This window comes from Leucopleurus acutus, assembly GCF_964270905.1.
Source record: "Leucopleurus acutus genome assembly, chromosome: 14".
Taxonomy (NCBI): Eukaryota; Metazoa; Chordata; class Mammalia; order Artiodactyla; family Delphinidae; genus Leucopleurus; species Leucopleurus acutus.
In genome coordinates, this window is record NC_139156.1 from 81,888,189 (window position 1) to 81,909,516 (window position 21,328).

Here is a 21,328-nt window from a genome sequence, read left to right on the forward strand (position 1 = left end):
ACCTCCTCAGCGTTCCAGGGGTAAAATACTTCCAGGAACCTGTGCTCATCCCTGGAAGAGAAAACCATGTTTAGGAGAGGTGATCACATGAGTTGATCGTGGCCAGTGTCGGGAGGGCAGGGTCCAGTGCACTGAGAGGCCACTTGAGCTGGTTGATCGTTCTGGTGGGGAAGCAACAGGTGTGGCTACACTACCCACAGTCCAGACATGTAGCTTTGGGACAGCTCTCTACGAAACAACACCTGAGGACAAGTTAATTCCTACTCAGTCTAGAAGGTTCTTCCTAAGGATGGTGGTGAGGGGAAGACGGGTCATATATGGTGTCAGCCCCTCAGCCATTTGGAACCTCCACGATGTTCCTAGGGCCTTCCTTGAGGACATGAGTCAAGTCCCCCCACCTCCCTCTCTGGTTCAGCGCCTTTACTACCATGCACGTGAGTGAGTCTGGTCTTCTGTCCCAAAGGGAAGCAGTCCTTCCCTCCCCTTTCACGCCAGCTAAGGCCCCGCCCAGACCCTCTTCCATCTTATAGCTCTTTCCCCAGAAATGATGAACGCTGCTGAAGGGTGTGCAGGTTACAGCAACGGGGAGAGATCCCTGGGGACTCTGACCTATTTGGAGTCTAACCAGCCATATTCCAGAAAAGGAATTCACACCTAATGTTTTCATTCCTTAATCACCTCTTTCAGGACTTTCTACCATGAAGAAGATGAAACGTAGGTTGCTTCCTTTGTTTATTCCAACACAGAAAATACCAGCCTGGGCAGATGTGGGCTTCGTCCCCATTCTTGGTCTGCAGTAGCTGCTCAGTAACTGGGGAGTGCTGCGGGGTTCACTCACTCACTCCAGTCCTTCACCTGCTCATTCATTAATTCACTCTTATTTCAAAAAGGATTTGAGACAACGAGAGCTTCTGTCTGATACAGGGGAGAGCATTATTGGTTTTGCCATATTAAGATGGTTATTGCCGTCACTATACGTTTGATCTTTTCAGTCTCTGGAATCTCTTAAAACTTTGTTCCTATAAAATCTTCATCTAGATTTTCAAAATGTGAGCAGGTGAGCATTTCCTTAAAAAAAGTGACATTCAAAACTTCGGGCCCTGCAAGCATGATCATTGTGCCCAATAGCAGTGAGATCGCAGAGCCGGCCGGGCTAACCGCACTGCTGTTGAAAGTGTCACTGCCTCTCAGTGGCGACCGGCCACAGAGCCACAGAGCCCCAGCCTGGCTACTGATCCCTCATCCCTACCTTAGTCAGCTTGCACAGCCGTGACTAGGACCACAGACCCGGTGGTTTAAACCACAGGCACTTACTTCTCACAGTTCCGGAGGCTGGAAGTCCAAGATCAAGGGGTTGGCAGGTTTGGTCTTTCCTGAGGCCTCTCTCCTTGGCCTACAGATTAGCTGCTGTGTCCTCACATGGTCTCTCCTCTGTGTGTGTGCATCCCTGGTATCTTCCTGTGTGTCCAGGTTTCCTTCTATAAGGACACCTGTTAGACTGGATTAAGGCCCACCCTAATGGCCTCATTTTGACTTAATCGTCTCTCTAAAGACCCGATCTCCAAACACAGCCACATTCCCAGTTACTGGGGTTTTGGACTTCAGCGTACAAATTTTGGAGGGACACTACTCAGCCCCTAACGCCCCCTCAACTACTGAGTTTGAAAAGTTTTGCTAAAAACAAAGAAAAACTTGATACCCAGAAATGAGCATACCAAGAGGCTACAAAGTAGCTGGCTTCAGTCGCAAGTGTGGGTGTATGTCACATTTCTGAAGCTAACTATTACGGCCTCACAATTCATCTTGTTTCTCCTTTTCCTCCCTCAGTGTTGGAGTTTCTAGATCAAAAGATGTGCCACCGTTTGGTCCACCGATTCCCAAAGGCGTAACTTTCCCAAAGTCAGCAGTATTCCGGGACTTCCTTTTAGCGAAAGTAATCAATGCAGAAAACGCAGCCCACAAATCAGAGAAGTTTCGAGCGATGGCCACTCGGACGAGGCAGGAGTACTTGAAGGACCTGGCGGAGAACTTCGTCACGACCGCCACCGTGGATACGTCCGCGAAATTCAGCTTCATTACCCTGGGTGCCAAGAAGAAGGAGAAAGTAAAGCCCAGGAAGGACGCCCACCTCTTCAGCGTCGGAGCGATCATGTGGCACGTCGTGGCACGGGACTTCGGCCAGTCCTCGGACATTGAGTGTCTCCTTGGGATTTCCAACGAGTTCATAATGCTGATCGAGAAGGATTCCAAGAACGTGGTCTTTAACTGTTCCTGCAGGGATGTCATTGGGTGGACATCTGGGTTAATGAGTATCAAAGTGTTTTACGAACGAGGAGAATGCATCCTTCTGTCCTCGGTGGACAACTGTGCCGAAGACGTCAGGGAAATTGTCCAGCGACTGGGGGTAAGTACAGGTTTCTGTTTATCCACCATCCTTAGCTCTGCAATCCCAGATTCGTAGCAGCTCCCGCTGTGGAACTTCCACCCCAGTTACATCACCTAGGAAGTGAATTACTAGTTCTTAGGGGTAGAGCTTGATTTAATTCTTTTTAATTTTTAAATTTTTATTTTATATTGGAGTATAGTTGATTAACAGTGTTGTGTTATAGAGTTTGATTTTCAATGCTGTGTCCTTTTGAGCTGTTGCTGAATCCACGAATGGTGGCGAAACACCCATTACAAATTGATCGGAAAGGAAAAGTGAAGCCAGCTTTCCAAAGGGAACATCGGGATATATTTTCATAGTGTTTCAAGGAAGGACAAGAATTCACTAGATATTATGTCTGTTTGTAGAGACTGGCACGACAGTACCTTCCCAGGGGGAAATTAATAGGCACAGAATCACCGTTGACCATATTGATGGTCAGAGTAAGCCCTCTTCGCTGTTTCACCTCTGCGTACTTACACAACAGGTATTTTTGTTTAGTCTGCCACATTAAATTGTTATTAATCTTGCAGCCAGTCTCTTACAGAGGTTTTATAGAATTACCCATTAAGTTAGAAAGACTTTAAGAAAAAAGTCATAAAAAAGATGGTTATTTGCAGTACAAAACCATGATGTCCGTGGTATTTAACAGTTGTATTTCTACTTCATATTTTAACAAAGGAAGAGACAGATTTTAGTTTGAGTATATACAATAGAATTTTAAGAATAAATGAAATATAAGAACAAAACGTGCTTTGACAAAAGAATTTTTCATGTGTAAATCTTCCCCCAGGGGATGTATATTTCATTAATTAGAGAAGATTTAGTCAGTTACGGATCATGAGAAAAAGAGAAATTATACCCATTTCCTGCCCCCTTTCCTCCCACCAAATATAAACCTTTTATTATTCCAGACCACATAGATGAGACAATGCAATCATGTCAGTGTCTGCTGGCCTTGGAGAAATAATGTCATTATTTGCAGACGCTCTTTACAGGAAAGGGCCTCAGTGTGTTCAACAGTATTGAGGGAGTATGTGCGCAAGCTGAGATGTGATTCAGGGATGATTAAGTGTGTGATCAGTTTACGTATCTGGAGAATTGAGTTATCTTGTGAGTGTCAGGACACATTGTGCTTTTAGTAATACTGCAAATACTTCTTTTTAGGAGACCTACTGAGTCATCATAATTTGTGCTCCGGAAAATACAACATAAGCACACCCCCTTCACCAACCACCAAAATGCACGTCCCGTAGGTTCTGACACGTTCACTGTTCTGTGGACCCCATTCTACCATTTTCCTAGAAAAATGACTATATTGCTAACGTGACTAAGGTGCCTGATATCTGGAATATATTTGAGGAAGTATATTCTGTATCTTGGATGACTTGTAACAGGAGATGGTGGAAACAAACCAACCCAAAGACTGTTGGGGGGTTAGAACAAAAGGCTGGTGCAGGACAGGAGCAACAGAAATGGAAAGGAAGAGGATGAAGCTGTCGTAGTGGAGAGATGGGGAAGGGGTGCTACTGGGCAGATGGTGAACTCTGCATTTTCTAGTGGTGGGAAGTGAAATCAAAGGTGTCTGCTATGCAGGTAAAGACACAGGTGGGGAATAAGAGCTCCCACCTAGGGCTTCCCTGGTGGCGCAGTGGTTGAGAGTCCGCCTGCCGATGCAGGGGACACGGGTTTGTGCCCCGGTCCGGGAAGATCCCACATGCCACGCATGGCTGCTGGGCCTGCGCGTCCGGGGCCTGTGCTCCGCAACGGGAGAGGCCACAACAGTGAGAGGCCCGCGTACCGCAAAAAAAAAAAAAAAAAAAAAAAAAAAGAGCTCCCACCTAAAGGGACTGGTAGGGCCGGTTACTCTCAGCAGAGCCCAGGCTTGGTTGAATGCTCTCCTGTTGCCATCTGGAAATTCTCAATAATTTTTGACTAAAAGGCCTGCATTTCTGTTTTGCACCAGACTCCACAGATTATGTAGCCAGTCGCGGGTACATGGATAGGAGGCCACCATGTGATCATTGAGGCCAAGTAATTATGTGACGAACTCCCAATAAATGGAGAGCTTGATCCTTCAGCCTTTGCAAATGTTAAGAAGTAAGGAACAGAAGTGAGAAAGAAATCACAAAAAGTAGGGGACGTGGCAGGTGGTTGGAAGAAATAAGAGACAGAACAAGTAGGTCTCGGAAAACCCTTTCACTCTTCAGTCTGATATATGGATGTTAAATTTCAGCTGAAGATTGCATCCATATTGGAGAGAAGGCTGGGCACGTGTCAGATGTAGTCTTTTGGTCAGAGTGCTTAGTTGAAACAAAGCTGAAAAAGAAGTGAAGGACAAATTTATTCAGGTTGTGTATATTACAGAAGTGCCTTTTCAACAATTTTAAATTAGTTCAGTTCGTAACTTTGGAAACTTCAGTCTTTCCAAACTTCACCACTGAGACCAGCAATCCCTTTCCCCATTTTCCTAAGCCCCAAACTGTCACGTGTGCCTGATTAGCAGGGTGGGCGCCGTGGCGGTAATAACCACGGTAACGTCCGCCACACCGGTGATAACCATGAACCAGCCCCGGTCCCACAGCTGTACTTACAGTCGTAGGTCTTCTTAAATAGGAATCTGTGTATTTAGAGCGTGTTTCATGGAAATGAAGCATTTATTAAAACTGAAACTCTGTGCTTTGGGGGATACGGGTATGATACCTCCCAACTTTCAGCTGCCCACAGATAAGTGATGCCGTGGTCATCAAATGATATTCTCAATGAGCCCATGTTTTTCTTTCAGTGCATGTGGGCTGTTCTCATTAAGCACTTCTGAGGGTGGCATTAACTAATTATTGGTGCTTTAGTTCACTGAGTGGGATGCTTGTCTACAGACACCAAGGAGGCCAGCTGACTGGCCACATTTGATCTGAATGGTCCTTACCACCCAAGCAAGCAAAGGGCAGGCTGTCCGCAGGAGAGGGATCCTAGGGGCTAGAACAGGATGTCTGCAGGCCTGCTGCACAGAGAGCACTTAAGGTTTTCCTGACAGTCTGACTTCCTGCTGCTGCCCATCCTGCGGGCAGGGCGCCAACTGTTAGCTTGGAAAGGCTTTGGGCCATTTTTTTCTCCCTTGTTTGTGTATGGTACACTTTGCATGTCCATTCAACCATCCATGGACACTTGAGTTACTTCCACCTTTTGACTATTGTAAATAACGCTGCTAAGAATGTGGGTGTACAAATACCTGGGTGTACCTCTTTGAGACCCTGTTTTAAATTCTGTTGGGTATATACCCAGAAGTAGAATTGCTGAGTCTCGTGGTAATTCCATTTTAATTTTTTGAGGAACTGCCATGCTGCTTTCCATAGCTGCTGCACCGTTGGGCCATTTTTTTAAGTTGAATAAAATTGTCTAATAGGGAATTCCCTGGCTCTCCAGTGGTTAGGACTCGGTGCTCTCACTGGCAGGGGCCCGGGTTCCATCCCTGGTTGGGGAACTAAGATTCCACAAGCCACACCATACGGCCAAAAATAAAAATTAATAGGTTTTATTGCTTGATGGGTGAAAGGCTTCACATGTTTTCAGTTGCTTCAGTCCATCTGGAACAATGGAATTTATATGCTTAAGAGCCGAGTCAGGTGACGTAGAAAGGAGACGGGGCGGGGGTGGGGGCGTGTTATCAGAACCCGTCTTAAGCTCACAGGCTCTGGGTCAGTGGCTTCTAGGAAAAAGCAGGACACCTGTACCTGGTTTGCCTTTGAAGAATGAAACCTTCATTTTACTTTTGTTATTTTCATTGCGCCTGATGCCAGGGGTAATTACGGTAAAGTCTGGATTGAACTGTGTCCTTGTCTTGTCATCTTGTCCCTGGGATGTGTGCCCCTCCGCAGCGCCACCCCTCACGGTCCCCTTCCCCCTTAGATCGTGACCAGGGGCTGCGAGACTGTGGAAATGACCCTGAGGAGGAACGGGCTGGGCCAGCTGGGCTTCCACGTGAACTTCGAAGGAATCGTCGCAGACGTGGAACCTTTCGGTTTTGCGTGGAAGGCCGGCCTTCGTCAGGGGAGCCGCCTCGTGGAGATCTGCAAGGTGGCCGTGGCCACGCTGACGCATGAGCAGATGATCGACCTTCTCCGGACCTCAGTGACTGTGAAGGTGGTCATCATCCAGCCCCATGACGATGGCTCGCCTCGGAGGTAGGCTCTCATCCACGCTCGCTCCTTCTTGGCCTCTGTGGCAGGTGCTATCCTGCAAGGTCCTCAGAAAGTGTGGTCACATGCCCCTTCCACCTAAGTTGTCTGGACGTCAACCATTCGGGCAACTTCAAAGAGCTTTAAAAAAGTCATTAGTATATAATAAGTGATAAACTGTCATTTTCTAAGCATTTTGTTGGGACGTTGAAGTCATTGGTTAACAGGATATTTAAGAGATCTCATTGGTTTAGGATATCAACGTGTGGAGGAATATTGGGACATCAGATACACTGTTTGGTGACCACTCCATTCTGGTTGAACTGGTCCAGGGCTTTCTCATAAGCTGTCATGGGACACCTAGGAAAAGAAGTGGCTGGACTTGGAAAGCTCAGAGCGGATGGGTGGGGGCTAGGGACAAGAATGGGATTAGAAAGTGATACCATTCCATCGTCAACAGAAAGTTCTCATGCTCACTATCAAGGAAGCATTAGGCCAAGGGGAGAAAGAACTCTCACTAAGAACAAGCCACCCACCCGGCCTTGGCCCCTGTTGCGCAGCAGTGTCTATAGTGGTATCTGGAGCGCATTTTCTGTGCCTCTCTCTCAAATGCAGTTCCCTACTGGCTGGCCAAGAGCCCTGGCTTTGGAGGGATGAAGCATGCTTGCAATCCAGACGTTAGCTGTGTGATCTTGGGTGGGTCACATGCTCTCTCTAAGTTTCCCTTAGTATCTGTAAGATGGCATTATAATATTGCCTACCTCGTACTGTGTGATGAAGATTAAATAAGGTGATAATGTGTAAGGCACTTAACACCTTCTGGCATGATCAACACCTTACTCATTTTAGTTAAAAGAAAAATAAACTAAAACTTTAGGATATTCATTGGAATTTTTTCATGCTGTAAAAGAAATCCTTACTCAAAGATAGCAAGGTGACTGTGCCCACTTCTAATCTTCTGTAGTAACGCAGGTCACTCTACCCTGTCCATCTCCTTTGCCCATCCTCCAAACCAGCACTGTCCAGTCGCACTTCCTCTGATGACATGTTCCGTATCTGTACCATCCAGACAGTGGCCACTAGCCGCATGGGTAGCACACACTTGAAATGTGGATAGTGTGACTGAGGAAAAGGAGTTTTCATTTTAACTAACGAATTAAGGTTCAGTTAGCCGCATCTGGCTCGTGGCTGCCATATTGGATAGAGGAGCGCTAAACCATGGTCTTTTTTTAGAAAACAAACCAGTGGTATACCACCTTCCTCTCTGGTTAATGTGCAAAATTTTGCAAAAGTGTGTTTCTATTGGTTATCTAACCATTTGCCTCCTGCTTGACTTTCTATGGTCTTGTTTCCTCTATCTGCCCAGTAAGTTTACAGAATAAAAGTTAACGAGCTGAAATTCTTCTTGAGAGTAGTAGCCGCATGTCGCAGGAAATACCCAAGGTGTTTCTTGTTGCCTTGCAGGATTCTGTCCCATTAAATCCATTTGCTCCCCAAGAATCCCATGAATCACTCATGGTGGTATGCGTACAAGAAAATCAGAGACAAAAATTACTTTCTTAAAAATGAGTTTTGGAAATAACAGAAAACAAATCCTTTAAACTTGGAAACTAAAATAATTTTGTAAGTGTTAGCCTTTAAAATAAATTTTAAACCAGTTATTAGAAATTCTTCCATAATATAAATTTCTTTCTTCATTGGCTAGAGTTATAGGTTTGTAAATTTTGTGGTGAGAATCAAGTCTTTTCATCTGTCTTAGAGGCTGATTACTTCTATAGAATTAGACAAAACTGTTACCATGTTCTCCCAAAATTAAAAAACAACATTTCTCTCCTATTTTTAGTTTTGGTCTACTGTTACTCAATAAGACATTTCTTTTAAGCTTTCAAGAGATCTGCTTAATAAAAATGTTAAAGTTATCGTTATATTTGATATTTAAAACATATGATTTAGAAAAATAGAATCTCCTAAGAAATACGGAATTGTTTTTCAGCTAAAGCAAATAAACAAACAAAAACTACCATTTAAAAGTCCCGGGCTTCCCTGGAGGCTCAGTGGTTGAGAGTCCACCTGCCGATGCAGGGGACACGGGTTCGTGCCCCGGTCCGGGAAGATCCCACGTGCCGCGGAGCGGCTGCGCCCGTGAGCCATGGCCGCTGAGCCTGCGCGTCCGGAGCCTGTGCTCCGCAACGGGAGAGGCCACAGCAGTGAGAGGCCCGCGTACCGCAAAAAAAAAAGTCCGGCCTGTTATTTTTTTATCCAAGGGCATGTTATCTGCTTTGGTCTGCACGTAGTTAATTCTTTCTTTGTTTTAAATGCAAATTGTTTTATTGAAGCTATTCAAGAGATTTTGCCTCTGTCTCCTCAGAGTATCCTTAATGTCACTCCCTGAAGATGCAGATTTTTCTCCCGTTCAATCTGGAATAACCGTCTTCTTTATTTTTAACCTTAGCCAGGATTAGAACTAGCTGATCGCCTGGTAGTAAACACTCCAGAATTGGCCTGCCTGTCACCCACATTTCCAGAAGCCGGGAAGCTTTTAAGCCTAGCATGTATCATTTGAAATGCTTTCGGTTCAGCCTTCCAATTTTCTGAGAATTTGAATTTGTAAATTTGCAAACCCACATTTTTGTTAGTTTTGGATCCTGGTTCTGCCTGCGACTCTCTGAGCACCCGGATAAAAGTGCTCGCTGCTGTCCGGCAGCCTCGCATCACACACAGGAAGTTATCCGTGCAGTGACAGCTGTTTGCTTTAGACTGTGATGTTGAGTATGAAACGTCATTTTTTTGGTTTTGTTTCATTATTTTTAGCATCTTTATTGGAGTATAATTGCTTTACAGTGTTGTGTTAGTTTCTGCTGTATAACAAACTGAATCAGCTATACATACACATACATCCCCATATCCCCTCCCTATTGCGTCTCCCTCCCACTCTCCGTATCCCACCCCTCTGGGTGGTCGCAAAGCACCGAGCTGATCTCCCCGTGTCATGCAGCTGCTTCCCACTAGCTATCTATCTTACATTTGGTAGTGTATATATGTCTGTGCCACTCTCTCACTTCGTCTCAGCTTACCCTTCCCCCTCCCCGTGTCCTCAAGTCCATTCTTTACATCTGTGTCTTTATTCCTGTTCTGCCCCTAGGTTCATCAGAACCTTTTTTTTTTTTTTAGGTTCCATATATATGTGTTAGCATACGGTGTTTGTTTTTCTCTTTCTGACTTACTTCACTCTGTATGACAGACTCTAGGTCCATCCACCTCACTACAAATAACTCCATTTCATTTCTTTTTATGACTGAGTAATATTTCTTGTATATATGTGCCACATTTTCTTTATCCATTCATCTGTCGATGGACACTTAGGTTGCTTCCATGTCCAGGTTACTGTAAATAGTGCTGCAATGAACATTGTGGTACATGACTCTTTTTGGATTATAGTTTTCTGAGGGTATATGCCCAGCAGTGGGATTGCTGGGTCGTATGGTAGTTCTATTTTTAGTTTTTTAAGGAACCTCTGTACTGTTCTCCATAGTGGCTGTATCAATTTACATTCCCACCAGCAGTGCAGGAGGGTTCCCTTTTCTCCACACCCTCTCCAGCATTTATTGTTTGTAGATTTTTTGATGATGGCCATTCTGAGGGGTGTGAGATGATATCTCATTGTAGTTTTGATTTGCATTTCTCTAATGATTAGTGATATTGAGCATCTTTTCACGTGTTTGTTGGGAGTCTGTATATCTTCTTTGGAGAAATGTCTATTTAGGTCTTCTGCCCATTTTTGGATTGGGTCGTTTGTTTTTTTGATATTGAGCTGCTTGTATATTTCGGAGATTAATCCTTTGTCTGTTGCTTCGTTTGCAAATATTTTCTCCCATTCTGAGGGTTGTCTTTTCATCTTGTGTATGCTTTCCTTTGCTGTGCAAAAGCTTTTAAGTTTCATTAGGTCCCATTTGTTTATTTTTGTTTTTATTTCCATTTCTCTGGGAGGTGGGTCAAAAAGGATCTTGCTGTGATTTACGTCATAGAGTGTTCTGCCTGTGTTTTCCTCTAAGAGTTTTATAGTGTCTGGCCTTACATTTAGGTCTTCAATCCATTTTGAGTTTATTTTTGTGTATGGTATTAGGAAGTGTTATAATTTCATTCTTTTACATGTAGCTGTCCAGTTTTCCCAGCACCATTTATTGAAGAGGCTGTCTTTTCTCCATTGTATACTCTTGCCTCCTTTATCAAAGATAAGGTAACAATATGTGCAGGTTTATCTCTAGGCTTTCTATCCTGTTCCATTGATCTATATTTCTGTTTTTGTGCCAGTACCATACTGTCTTGATTACTGTAGCTTTGTAGTATAGTCTGAAGTCCAGGAGCCTGATTCTTTCAGCTCTGTCTTTCTTTCTCAAGATTGTTTTGGCTTTTCGGGGTCTTTTATGTGAAATGTTGTTTTACGTTTCCTCCCCACTCTAAGCAAGTTTAGCCTTCTGCATTATTAGATTTTTTTTTTTTTTTTTTTTTTTTGCAGTACACAGGCCTCTCACTGTTGTGGCCTCTCCCGTTGCGGAGCACAGGCTCCAGATGCACAGGCTCAGTGGCCATGGCTCACGGGCCCAGCCGCTCCGCGGCATGAGAGATCTTCCCAGACTGGGGCACAAACCCGCATCCCCTGCATCGGCAGGCAGACTCTCAACCACTGCGCCACCAGGGAAGCCCTATTAGATTTTTTAAAGAAATTGTAGAGGAGGGTGTAAAAGAAGAAATGAGCAGCACTTTGCTCATTTTGAAAATTAAAGTACAGACTTTTAAAAAAAATTTTATTTTATATTGGAGTATAGTTGATTTACAACGTTGTATTACTTTCAGGTGTACAGCAAAGTGATTCAGTTATACATATATGTATATCCATTCTTTTTCATATTCTTTTCCCATGTAGGTTATTACAGACTATAGAGTTCCCTGTGCTATACAGTGGGTCCTTGTTGATAAAGTCCAAACCTTTTAAATGAAATATCACTTAGTACCGTGACTCCTGCAGCAACATATACAAAGAGATTCCTCCATGTAAAACTACACATTTGATTTGTGGCGTGGAAAATGACCCCATCTTTCACAAATTGGGTCTTAGGCCTTGTCAGGGAGGCAGCCAAAAGAAAACATTCATTTAAATGGACGTGTGTGTGTAATTTTTCCTTTTAAGTTGTCTTTAATATAACAGCCATAAGGACTAGCAAAATGGCCAAGTTAATGAATTAGAAGATAATTTCAGTCTTCATCAACATTGTGAATAAAAGAGTGAAAAATGCTTCAATTCGTTTTTTCCATGATCAGCTTTTTTTTGTCCCGCAGGACATCAGGGAGAGGTAATTCTCCTCGGAGCCCGTCCGCTCCTGTCAGCAGTGGGAGAGGCCTGTCATTTAATAGACTCACTCCTAGTTGTCCACAGGTCAGAAGGTGTTTGCTTATGACTCAGAAGCTGCTGGATTAAATGAAGTCTTCAGCTGGGGAAGTATTTATGTGGAATCAAAAGGCGCCCCGCATTTTGAAGTCCCATTCTCAAGCCTCAGAGTGATGATAACTCAGCTGTCCCTTGGCTTGAAAGGGAAGCAGAGCCGTATTTCATTTTCCTTGTGGAGTCCCAGAGAACACCAAGCAGGGAAGGTTCCTGTTGGGAATGCTTATTAACTGATCTCGTGCTGGGAATGGATCCGGGAGAGGCTGCATAGCGATTGGGAACGAGTGGCCAGAAGCAGTTAGGGAATAGCAGTCTTCAAATGGAAATGAGGTTTGAAAGGGAGCAAGGACGTTTCCCAGGCAGACAGTCTCTATGGCAAAGATGAAGAGCAGTTTTCAAAACTCTTCATTAAGCCTTCCTTGGTTTCGCAAGGCAGGGCATGGCCCCAGCCCCTAGCCTTCAAAGGTGACTGACATTTTATCAGTGTCATTTTAAGGAAAACACATCAACTTAGAAGGCTGATACAAAGGAAATAGCAACTCACCAGAGTTATGCATGAGTTGTTATACAATGTGAGTGATTTAGTAAATATGTCCAATGAAAATGGAAATGAAATTCTGTGCTGTGGCGCATCTGTTTTGTGTGATTTTCCATACTTTGTTGACATACTGTCCAAGACATATTTTTCTATATAATGCAGAACAGTGGAAATTATCTCATGTTGTCATGACTTTAATTTGTTGTTCTCTGATCATTCTATAAAATTGAAGCTGTATGTTCTTGTCTTCTGTTTGGCTGCCGGTTGCCATGACCGTTCAACTCCCCAAAGGAGACAGAGGGGACGTGGAAATAGAAATGGGAAGGAAAGTTCAATTTTGTCAGATGAGCTGTTGATAGATAGATAGATAGACAGGTAGGTAGACAGACAGATAGATAGATAGTGTGTTGTAATCTGGATTAAAGTGAGGTTTTAGATGAGGGTTCCAATTTATGTGTATAGATAAGAAAAATCAGTTCCATCTGGTATTGTCTCATGGGCCCTCAAGTTATGAATTTTAATGTGAACTGTGAAAAAAATACGGAACTTGAGGTTCCCAAAGTAACCTGAAGCACGGTCACAATTCTCAGTCCTCCAATATAATGTTTGAATTATCTTATCCCTCCTAGAATATAAACATTGAGTTACAGAACGAACGTTAGGTAGGTTGCCTTACGTTTACTATGCATTCACTTCTTTCATTCATTTCTTCACTCTGCAGTAGTTTGTACCAGAAGCTGCTGGGCACCAGGGCTGTTAAAAATGGAAAGGACAGGCATAATCTTTACATCCATGGGCTCCTTTTTGTCTGTGTGGCATTCTAAAGTACAGGACTTCCCATTTATAGTTTTGCTACTTAAAAATGGCTTTCTCAAACTAGAGCAAGAGCTTATATCTGGAGAATAAGTATCGCAGTGCTGCAAACACTCTCACACTCTCGCGTCAGTCATCTACACCTTAGTACCTCTGCTTTTTTGGCAGTTTGAGATGTTGTGACATTGACACAGTGACCAGGATGCCAAGGGGGACAGTAAAGCACGAGCTTTCTGTCCGTTAGGCAAGTAACTGTCTCATGCTTGACTAGTGACACTGGGCAGTGGTGATGGACAGCCAGTGAATATGCGCTCTCGTGGAAATATATTCATTAAAAGTCAGGCGTCACATAGCTGTTGAGTCCTCTGTTGAACTGTGAAGTGTATAATGTAATAGAATGTTGTTCCTCAACAAACTTTCTAAGAAAAAAAAAAAAAAAAGGAAGTGGTTGGCTTCACAAAGAACTGTTTGGCCCTGTTTTAAGTCGAATGCTGTGTTAGGTACTGGGGTGCAGAGGGTGAAGACACATTCCACCCCGTGTCTGGTGAGAAGGAAAGGCCTGGAGAAGCTGATGAATTATTCAGTACCAGCCAGCCTCACTTCCCGTGTAATAGACACGCACCTTTTCAATTCAAAGACCTTTATTCAAAGGGCTTGGTCAGGTGGGTTTCTGGTCTAGATGTCTCTTTTACTATCTGTAGTCTAGGTGTCTTTTTTAATCTTAAATTAAGGAAATTGGTAGAAAAGTGAATTAATATTTCATTTAGTACCTATTTCAGATATGACACTGCCCTTACCTTTACAGTAAGTTATCTCCCTCTTGGAAGCGTTTAATTTTTTTATGCAGCAGAAAGAGTTTGTGATTTGAGTGAATGAGCCCCAATTATCCCTGTCACCTTGTTGTATAATTTGGAAAGAGTCTTTTAGCCGTTAGCAGGCTATTAGCATAACAGACATTAAAATGATTAAAATATCGGTGATTACTTCAATCCCTAGGGCTATGAGGGCTCTTTGACAAAGTGCATAATATAAAAGAAGCAGGTAGTTCCTTTGAGGGGCTCTATCTGCCTTTGTTTCCAAAGACTCCTTCAGGTCCTCGTGGAAACTGACAGGATGTGGGCCTCATTAACTGTTCTTTGATAGTTTCCTAAGGAGATGGGCATGTGTTTTGGAAAGAGTACCGAGCTAGGAGTCAGCTTCCTGGTTCCAGGGTGAAAGCTGTCTCACCTTTCCAAAGTCTCTGAGCCTTCTGAAAATTGGACACGTCCTTTGTACTGCCTCAGACATTTTTGTGAAATTGAAATGGTGTAGTGTAGGTGGAAACCTCTAAAGTGTCACACAAGGGAAGTGTGGGTTAGAAGTAACGGATAACATCGCAGTATGTTGGAAGACGTCACTAGATTAGTGGGTTCAGGTGAAGGTTTGCTGTGACGCCACCAAACAAAGTGAAACCAACAGGCAATTTCAGAGTAAATGCAAGTTGTAATTACATGATTAAGCTGTGCTGTGGGTCCATGGTTTACCCACTCCACGTCCTGCTAATTTATTCAACTTTTTTGAACAAAAAGAATACGTCTTTATCCTTTAAACTTTTCTCAGTTCTCTAGGTTTGGGGGATTTTTTTGTTATTGTTGTTGTTACTCTTCAAAAGTATTTATCCCTATTTATTATCCCTAGGACGTTTCCCCTTTCATCGTTTTTGAAAGTCACAGGTCCTGCTTTGATATAAGATGAAAGAAGAAAGTAACGGGGTAATGATGCATTCTTCTACAGATGAATGTACACGAAGGGAACGTCACAGCTCTAAACTTTTCTGTACTTCCGATTGTTACATTAAGTTAAACTTTACAATTCTATAATTCTATAAATATATATTATCTAGAAAGAACTTTCAGGAAAGCGTATGGGCCTTTTGCTGTTTTATATTGACTGTCTCTATAGAAGCAACCGTTAATAGTATCCGTTTGAAACTAACTTCTTTCTTTGAAGCCGTTGCTTTGGGAAGCTTGTGTACTTCGTATAATTTAATCTCGACACACCCTCTGCTGTCACCATTCCGCTTGCAGGAGGAGAAGCGTGGGTCCAAAGAGATTGTCCCATTTCTGAGCTACACGTTGGGTTTTGCACCCAGGGCATAGACGTCTCTCTTCAGTGGAGAACAGTTTGATTGCTGTAGAGGGTTCCTCCTGGAAGTGAATAGAGAACACTCTGCAGCTTGGCTGGGCTCAGACAGTGATGGTCCCGATGGCCAGGCTGCTGAGGTTGAATGGCTCCTTGAAAGAGCTGAGTCCACAGCCTGGCCAGCAGCGATTCTGCTTCAAGCACCCATTTATTGGTGCTAAATGGAGGGTGCTTCTGGGAGACTGGAGGTGTCATTTGAAAGGAATGATGCCATCTTGGGGACCTTGCTGGTGTCTCTGAAGTTGTGCGTCTAGAGCTACAGTGCTGGGCAGTGAGCGTGGGTCCTGTTAGCTGTGAATAGAGAGGACACCACCTTTGCGCTGGCCGTGCCCAGAAGCCGGGATGTGGGAACAGCCACAGCCTAGAAATCTACAGGTGCGAAACCCTGGTCTCGGGAGCTTCAGGAAGCAGAGGAGAACACAGATGCGTGTGGATGTGAAGAAGTTACTGAGTGTCCCTCGTACAGGAAGGAATAAGCCATCCTGCAGAGTCCACAGTGCCAGGTTTAGAGGGACAACGGGATTGTTTGTCAGATTAAAGCAGTCAAACGTAAGATCCTCTGAGGGCTGCAACTCACGGAACCACTTGTTATTCTTACAGTTTTGTAGCGTCACATTTTTAACCGGCACATTTTTTATGATGTTCTTGGTCTACAGAATGTCTTCCCTTCCAGGATAGATGACTGAGAGAGATTATTAGCCTCAGAAAAGTTACTGGCTAGACAAGCAGTGTTAAAAATTATGTTTATTGGGCTTCCCTGGTGGCGCAGTGGTTGAGAGTCCGCCTGCCGATGCAGGGGACACGGGTTCGTGCCCCGGTCCGGGAAGATCCCACATGCCGCGGAGCGGCTGGGCCCGTGAGCCATGGCCGCTGGACCTGTGCGTCCGGAGCCTGTGCTCCGCAACGGGAGAGGCCACAACAGTGAGAGGCCCGCGTACCGCAAAAAAAACAAAACGGTGCCAGAAGCTAGAAATGCCATTCACGTCCATTGACTCGCTTTGGTGTGTCGAAAGGAGATGGAGCACGTTTATCAGTGAGGTCTGGATTTCTGCACCAGTGCGGGAAAGCAAAAGACTTAAGTCTTTTCTTCAGAACATGGTTCAGTTGCACACAAGATTAGCAGCTCACTCGTTCGGAGATGACTTCTTGTGCTGTCTTTTTTGCACTTGGTCAGCTTGGGTTTGAATTGGCCTTTACTTCCCAGAAATGTGTGCCGTGTGCCCTTCACAGCAGTGCCAGGTTGGATGCTCAGATGAGCCGAGATCTTGCCTGGCGTCCTGTGCTCCGGCCACCCCAGGGGGAGAGAGAAGTGTGCTCAAGGGCAGGTGCAGTTCCTGGCACCTGCTGGAGCGTGAGCCCCTCTGCAGGCTACTGTGTAATTCTTATTCTACACCTCTTCCCATTTCCCTAAAAATTGGTTGAATTTCCATATGTATCCTTCAAGGACTTCCTCATACTTCTGGAGCAGAGCTGAGTTTGACTAGGTTTGATGATATGTTATAATTAGTGATGTTTATTGGATGTGTTTACTTCATAGAAGTAAACAAAGCAAAAATCTCTTTTGTAAGAGTAGTTACTGTAAAAGTGTCATAACAGAATTAATTTTGATTTTAAAATAAAGTCATTCTTTAAGCTGATTTTTATCAGGGCAAAAGAATGCCCGTGTTTAGTATTAAAAGATCATTTACATATGACCTTGTGCGAGAGGTTGGAAATGAAATATTCAGCCCTGACTCTCGCTTCAGCCTAATGCATGGCGCAAGTTTTTGTCAGCGGTCTCTCAAATATTACTCATGATTATGCATTTATATAACATTTTTTTCCTCCAAGATTGAAGCTAAATTACAGCATCTTACTGAAGACTACAATCTATGAGCATGAATTAGACCCCGTACTACCCAGCCATCTGTCTTCTCTTTTCTCATTCTTTCTTTTAATTTTTTTAATACATTTATTTGTTTTTTTTATTTTTGGCCGCGTTGGGTCTTCGTTGCTGTGTGGGGGCTACTTTTTGTTGTGGTGTGTGGGCTTCTCATTGCGGTGGCTTCTCTTATTGCAGACCACGGGCTCTAGAGCGCAGGCACAGTAGTTGTGGCGCACGGGCCCAGTTGCTTCGCAGCATGTGGGATCTTCCCGGACCAGGGCTCGAACCCGTGTCCCCTGCATTGGCAGGTGGATTCTTAACCACTGCGCCACCAGGGAAGCCCCTCATTCTTTCTTTTTAAACCAAACCCAATCAACTGGGAACCCAAGCAAACACTGGAAATGCAAGGTGCCCTTTAGTCCCTAGGATTCAAGGTTCACTTGCCTTTCATTCAAAACATAACTCCGGGACCTGTCACTTTGGTTGGTCTCTGTTAGAGATTCCTTGACTTGGACGATTCAGACAGCTTCAGCCTTTGAGACACCAAAGCCTGAGGCTCACCTGAACATCCAGTGACTTGCTTACAGCATCAGTTCCGGGGGACTACAAGAGTCGGTTTTCTTGATGTTTTGATGTATACTAATATCCCACCTTTATGATTTCTGATTACGTCATTGGCCATATGCACGAGTCAGTAGTCCCAGGGGATGTGGTATCTAGTTAAATAGAAAAACACTTGGAAACAATATGTCCGTGAGCAAAAATTGTAGCGTCTTGGCCTTTTATTTAAAAAAATGCAATCCAATGTAAATCTCGACTTAATTAAATTTGACCAGTAGCTCAGCACATTCAGTAAATCAAGAGTAATTTAAACTTGCTTAGATAAAGAGAGGTGAATTTTGCTTTGGGGGAAGGAGGGTTAAAATAAGAGATAGGAAGTCAAGTTTACTGGTAAAGAGATAACCCTTGCCCCATTCTGTGTAACAGGCATGCGTATCTCCTTAGGATGCTTTATTCAGCTCATTTCTTCTGTTCTCAAAGCGTGGCACCACCATCCATTCGGTTTCCCAAGCCAAAAAGCAGAGCATCGTTTTTGGTTTCTATCCCTCTCTCCGTCCCAAGCTCCAAGTACTGTTGATTTGACAGGTGAGAACCTTTCACCCAGCATTGCTGTTGAGAACGGACCGTCCAGTGACCCAGGCCTTTGTGTGGGCTCTGCACCAGACACTTAGGCTCTCTGCTTTAACCCAGGACTCTGAATTCCACAGTAATACATCTTGATACGGACCTTTCTTCCATTCATTCTACTAGAGACCGTCAAATCTGGTTTTACCTATCTTTTAGTTCTGGAAATTTTCTTGTATTATTTCTTTTTTTTTTTTTTTTGCGGTACGCAGGCTTCTCACTGTTGTGGCCTCTCCCGTTGCGGAGCACAGGCTCCAGACGCGCAGGCCCAGCGGCCATGGCTCACGGGCCCAGCCGCTCCGCGGCATGTGGGATCCTCCCGGACAGGGGCACGAACCCGCGTCCCCTGCCTCGGCAGGCGGACTCTCAACCACTGCGCCACCAGGGAAGCCCTCTTGTATTATTTCTTAATCATTTCTTCCCACCTTTTTCTCTCTCTTCTCTTTCTCTGTTAGGTGGATGTTAGACTTCTGGGATTGAACTTGAATTTTCTTGCATTTGCTCTCCTGTAACATGTTGGGCGAGTTCCTCAGTTTACCTTCCACCTGTCCTACTGGATTTTTTATTTCGAATTTTAGCCATCCACTTTTTAAATTTCAGAAGTTCCTTCTCTTTCTCTGAGGGTGGTGAGCCTCATGGCAGGGTGATCAGGTGTGTACACCTGCTTGTCTTTACTCTGGAGAAAGATCCCTATTATTTGAGGCGTGACCCTGAAGCTGGGTTTGGAGGAAGGAGCAACTCGGGGTCTCGTTTCCAATGAAGCTTTTACTTCACCTTTTGTTTTCAGCTGTGCTCTTCTGGATGCCTCGTGACCTTGAGTCCCTCCTTTCAGGTTGGGTTCTCAAGACCGTTGCTCCTGCCCTCTAGAGGCGGGGGTGGGTATTGCCAGGCGGGGCCCAGTGCTCCTGGACGCCAGCGTCACACTTCTCTCTGCTCGCTCCTTCCCCTCCCCTTCCGCTCTCTGTGGCGTCTCTGTTCCTGCAGCTGTTTACGTGTGCAAGGGGATGGTCGTGCTTCTCTTTGTCTTCCCCTCGGGGCACCCTTGGGCTTGCCTTTCTCTGCTCCACCATTGACGTTCTCCCATTTGCCTTGCATCTTTTTTTTTTTAATTCATGAAATTTATTAAAATCTAATTAACACACCATAGCATTTACCCATTTGTAGAATATTTTCAGAGTTGTGCAACCATCTCCCCATTCTAATTTTAGAAAATCCTAATCATCTGAAAAAGAAACCTTGTTCTGCTTTAGAGACACTCTCTATTCCCATCCCCAGTCCTAGGTGACAGCTTATCTACTGTCCTTCTCTATAGATGTTCCAGTCTCGATATTGCCTTCCATCTTTACATACTGTGTTTTGGTGTCTCCAAGTTTTGTTGATGGTCCACTTTGGTTTTGGTTTTTGTTCTCTTTGTTCTTTTGTAATGTTTCTGAAAAGTTGTACTCCACCATCCTGAGGATGAAAGTCTCCTGTTTAAAGAGCGATACCTTATCGCCTTAATAGATTTCTTAGAGTGAATATGAGAAAGTTTTTCCGCTGACTCCGGAACGTCTAGGTAGAGGCATGGCTTCATTCATGTGGTAACTTGGGATGATTTACCCTGACACTCAAATCTGAGACTCACCGAGGCTTCCTGTGTCCTGGCCAAACAGCACCAGTTGGCTTTGCAGGTCACTTTGGTCACGTCAGTAGCACTATGTGCACGGTGTAACTTGAGGGACGTCTGAGATCACATTTTTCAGGCTAAAGGGTCCTACATCCCTGACTGATCATTTGAGCCCACAGGAGATGACCTTGTGAGGACCCGTGGGAGTGACCGTGTAACTAAGACCACACGTGACTTTGGCAGGATGGACACTCAGGCTTTCCCTTGACTGTGACAGCTTTTACGATGTTTGTTTTTCACTTTTCTCAGACTTGGTATAACATGTGACTCTGATCCCCGATGATACAACTGTACTTGCAGCTATCTGTTTAGATTATGTATGAGGCGTTTTTCATCGATTAAAGTTTATCTATCACCCATGTTCAATGCAGATGATTCCGTGTATGCAAAGTGGTTAAAGGTATATGGCAGTCTGTCCACGAAGTTTGCAGGCTACCTGGAGAGACAGAGCCTATGAATGAAACACCAGACAGGTGTATCTGTCGGTTAATCAGAGCCACGGGCGCGAGACTGCCTCCTCCTGACCCGTGCTGGGGGGTGAACAGACAAGGTCACCGTCGCCAGGGCTGCTCCTGAGGGTGATGGCTCTGCATCACTGTCTGTGCGCCCCGAGAAGCACGTGTGCGGTTGCGGGTGACGGTGCTGAGGGCTCGGCGCTGAGCACCCCCCGACCATCTCTTCTTGGCTTCACAGAGGGTGTTCGGAGCTCTGCCGGATCCCCATGGTGGAGTACAAGCTCGACAGCGAGGGCACCCCCTGTGAGTACAAGACCCCCTTCCGGAGGAACACCACATGGCACCGAGTGCCCACGCCCGCCCTGCAGCCCCTGCCCAGGGCCTCCCCGGTGCCCGGCACGCCTGACAGGCTGCAGTGCCAGCCGCTGCTCCCACAGACCCAGGCCGCCATCCCACGCAGCACCTCCTTTGACCGGAAGCTGCCCGACGGCACCAGGTAAGGCTGGTACCGTTTCCTCAAGGGCGGCCCTTGTGAAGCTCTTGCAGCTAGAACTTCAGAGGGTCAGGGGGACTTTTATGTGGC

At 44.8% G+C, this 21,328-nt stretch overlaps 1 protein-coding gene across 1 annotated transcript in view; it reads left to right on the forward strand.

Moving 5' to 3' along the window:
- The window catches only part of SIPA1L2 (signal induced proliferation associated 1 like 2), a 220,439-nt gene that overhangs the window by 157,755 nt on the left and 41,356 nt on the right, over nucleotides 1-21,328 (forward strand). Inside the window, exons 8-10 of the mRNA XM_082854980.1 lie at nucleotides 1,828-2,404; nucleotides 6,332-6,606; nucleotides 20,984-21,241. Of these exons, the coding sequence (XP_082711106.1) occupies nucleotides 1,828-2,404; nucleotides 6,332-6,606; nucleotides 20,984-21,241 (1,110 nt within the window). The remainder of the gene's footprint in view (nucleotides 1-1,827; nucleotides 2,405-6,331; nucleotides 6,607-20,983; nucleotides 21,242-21,328) is intronic.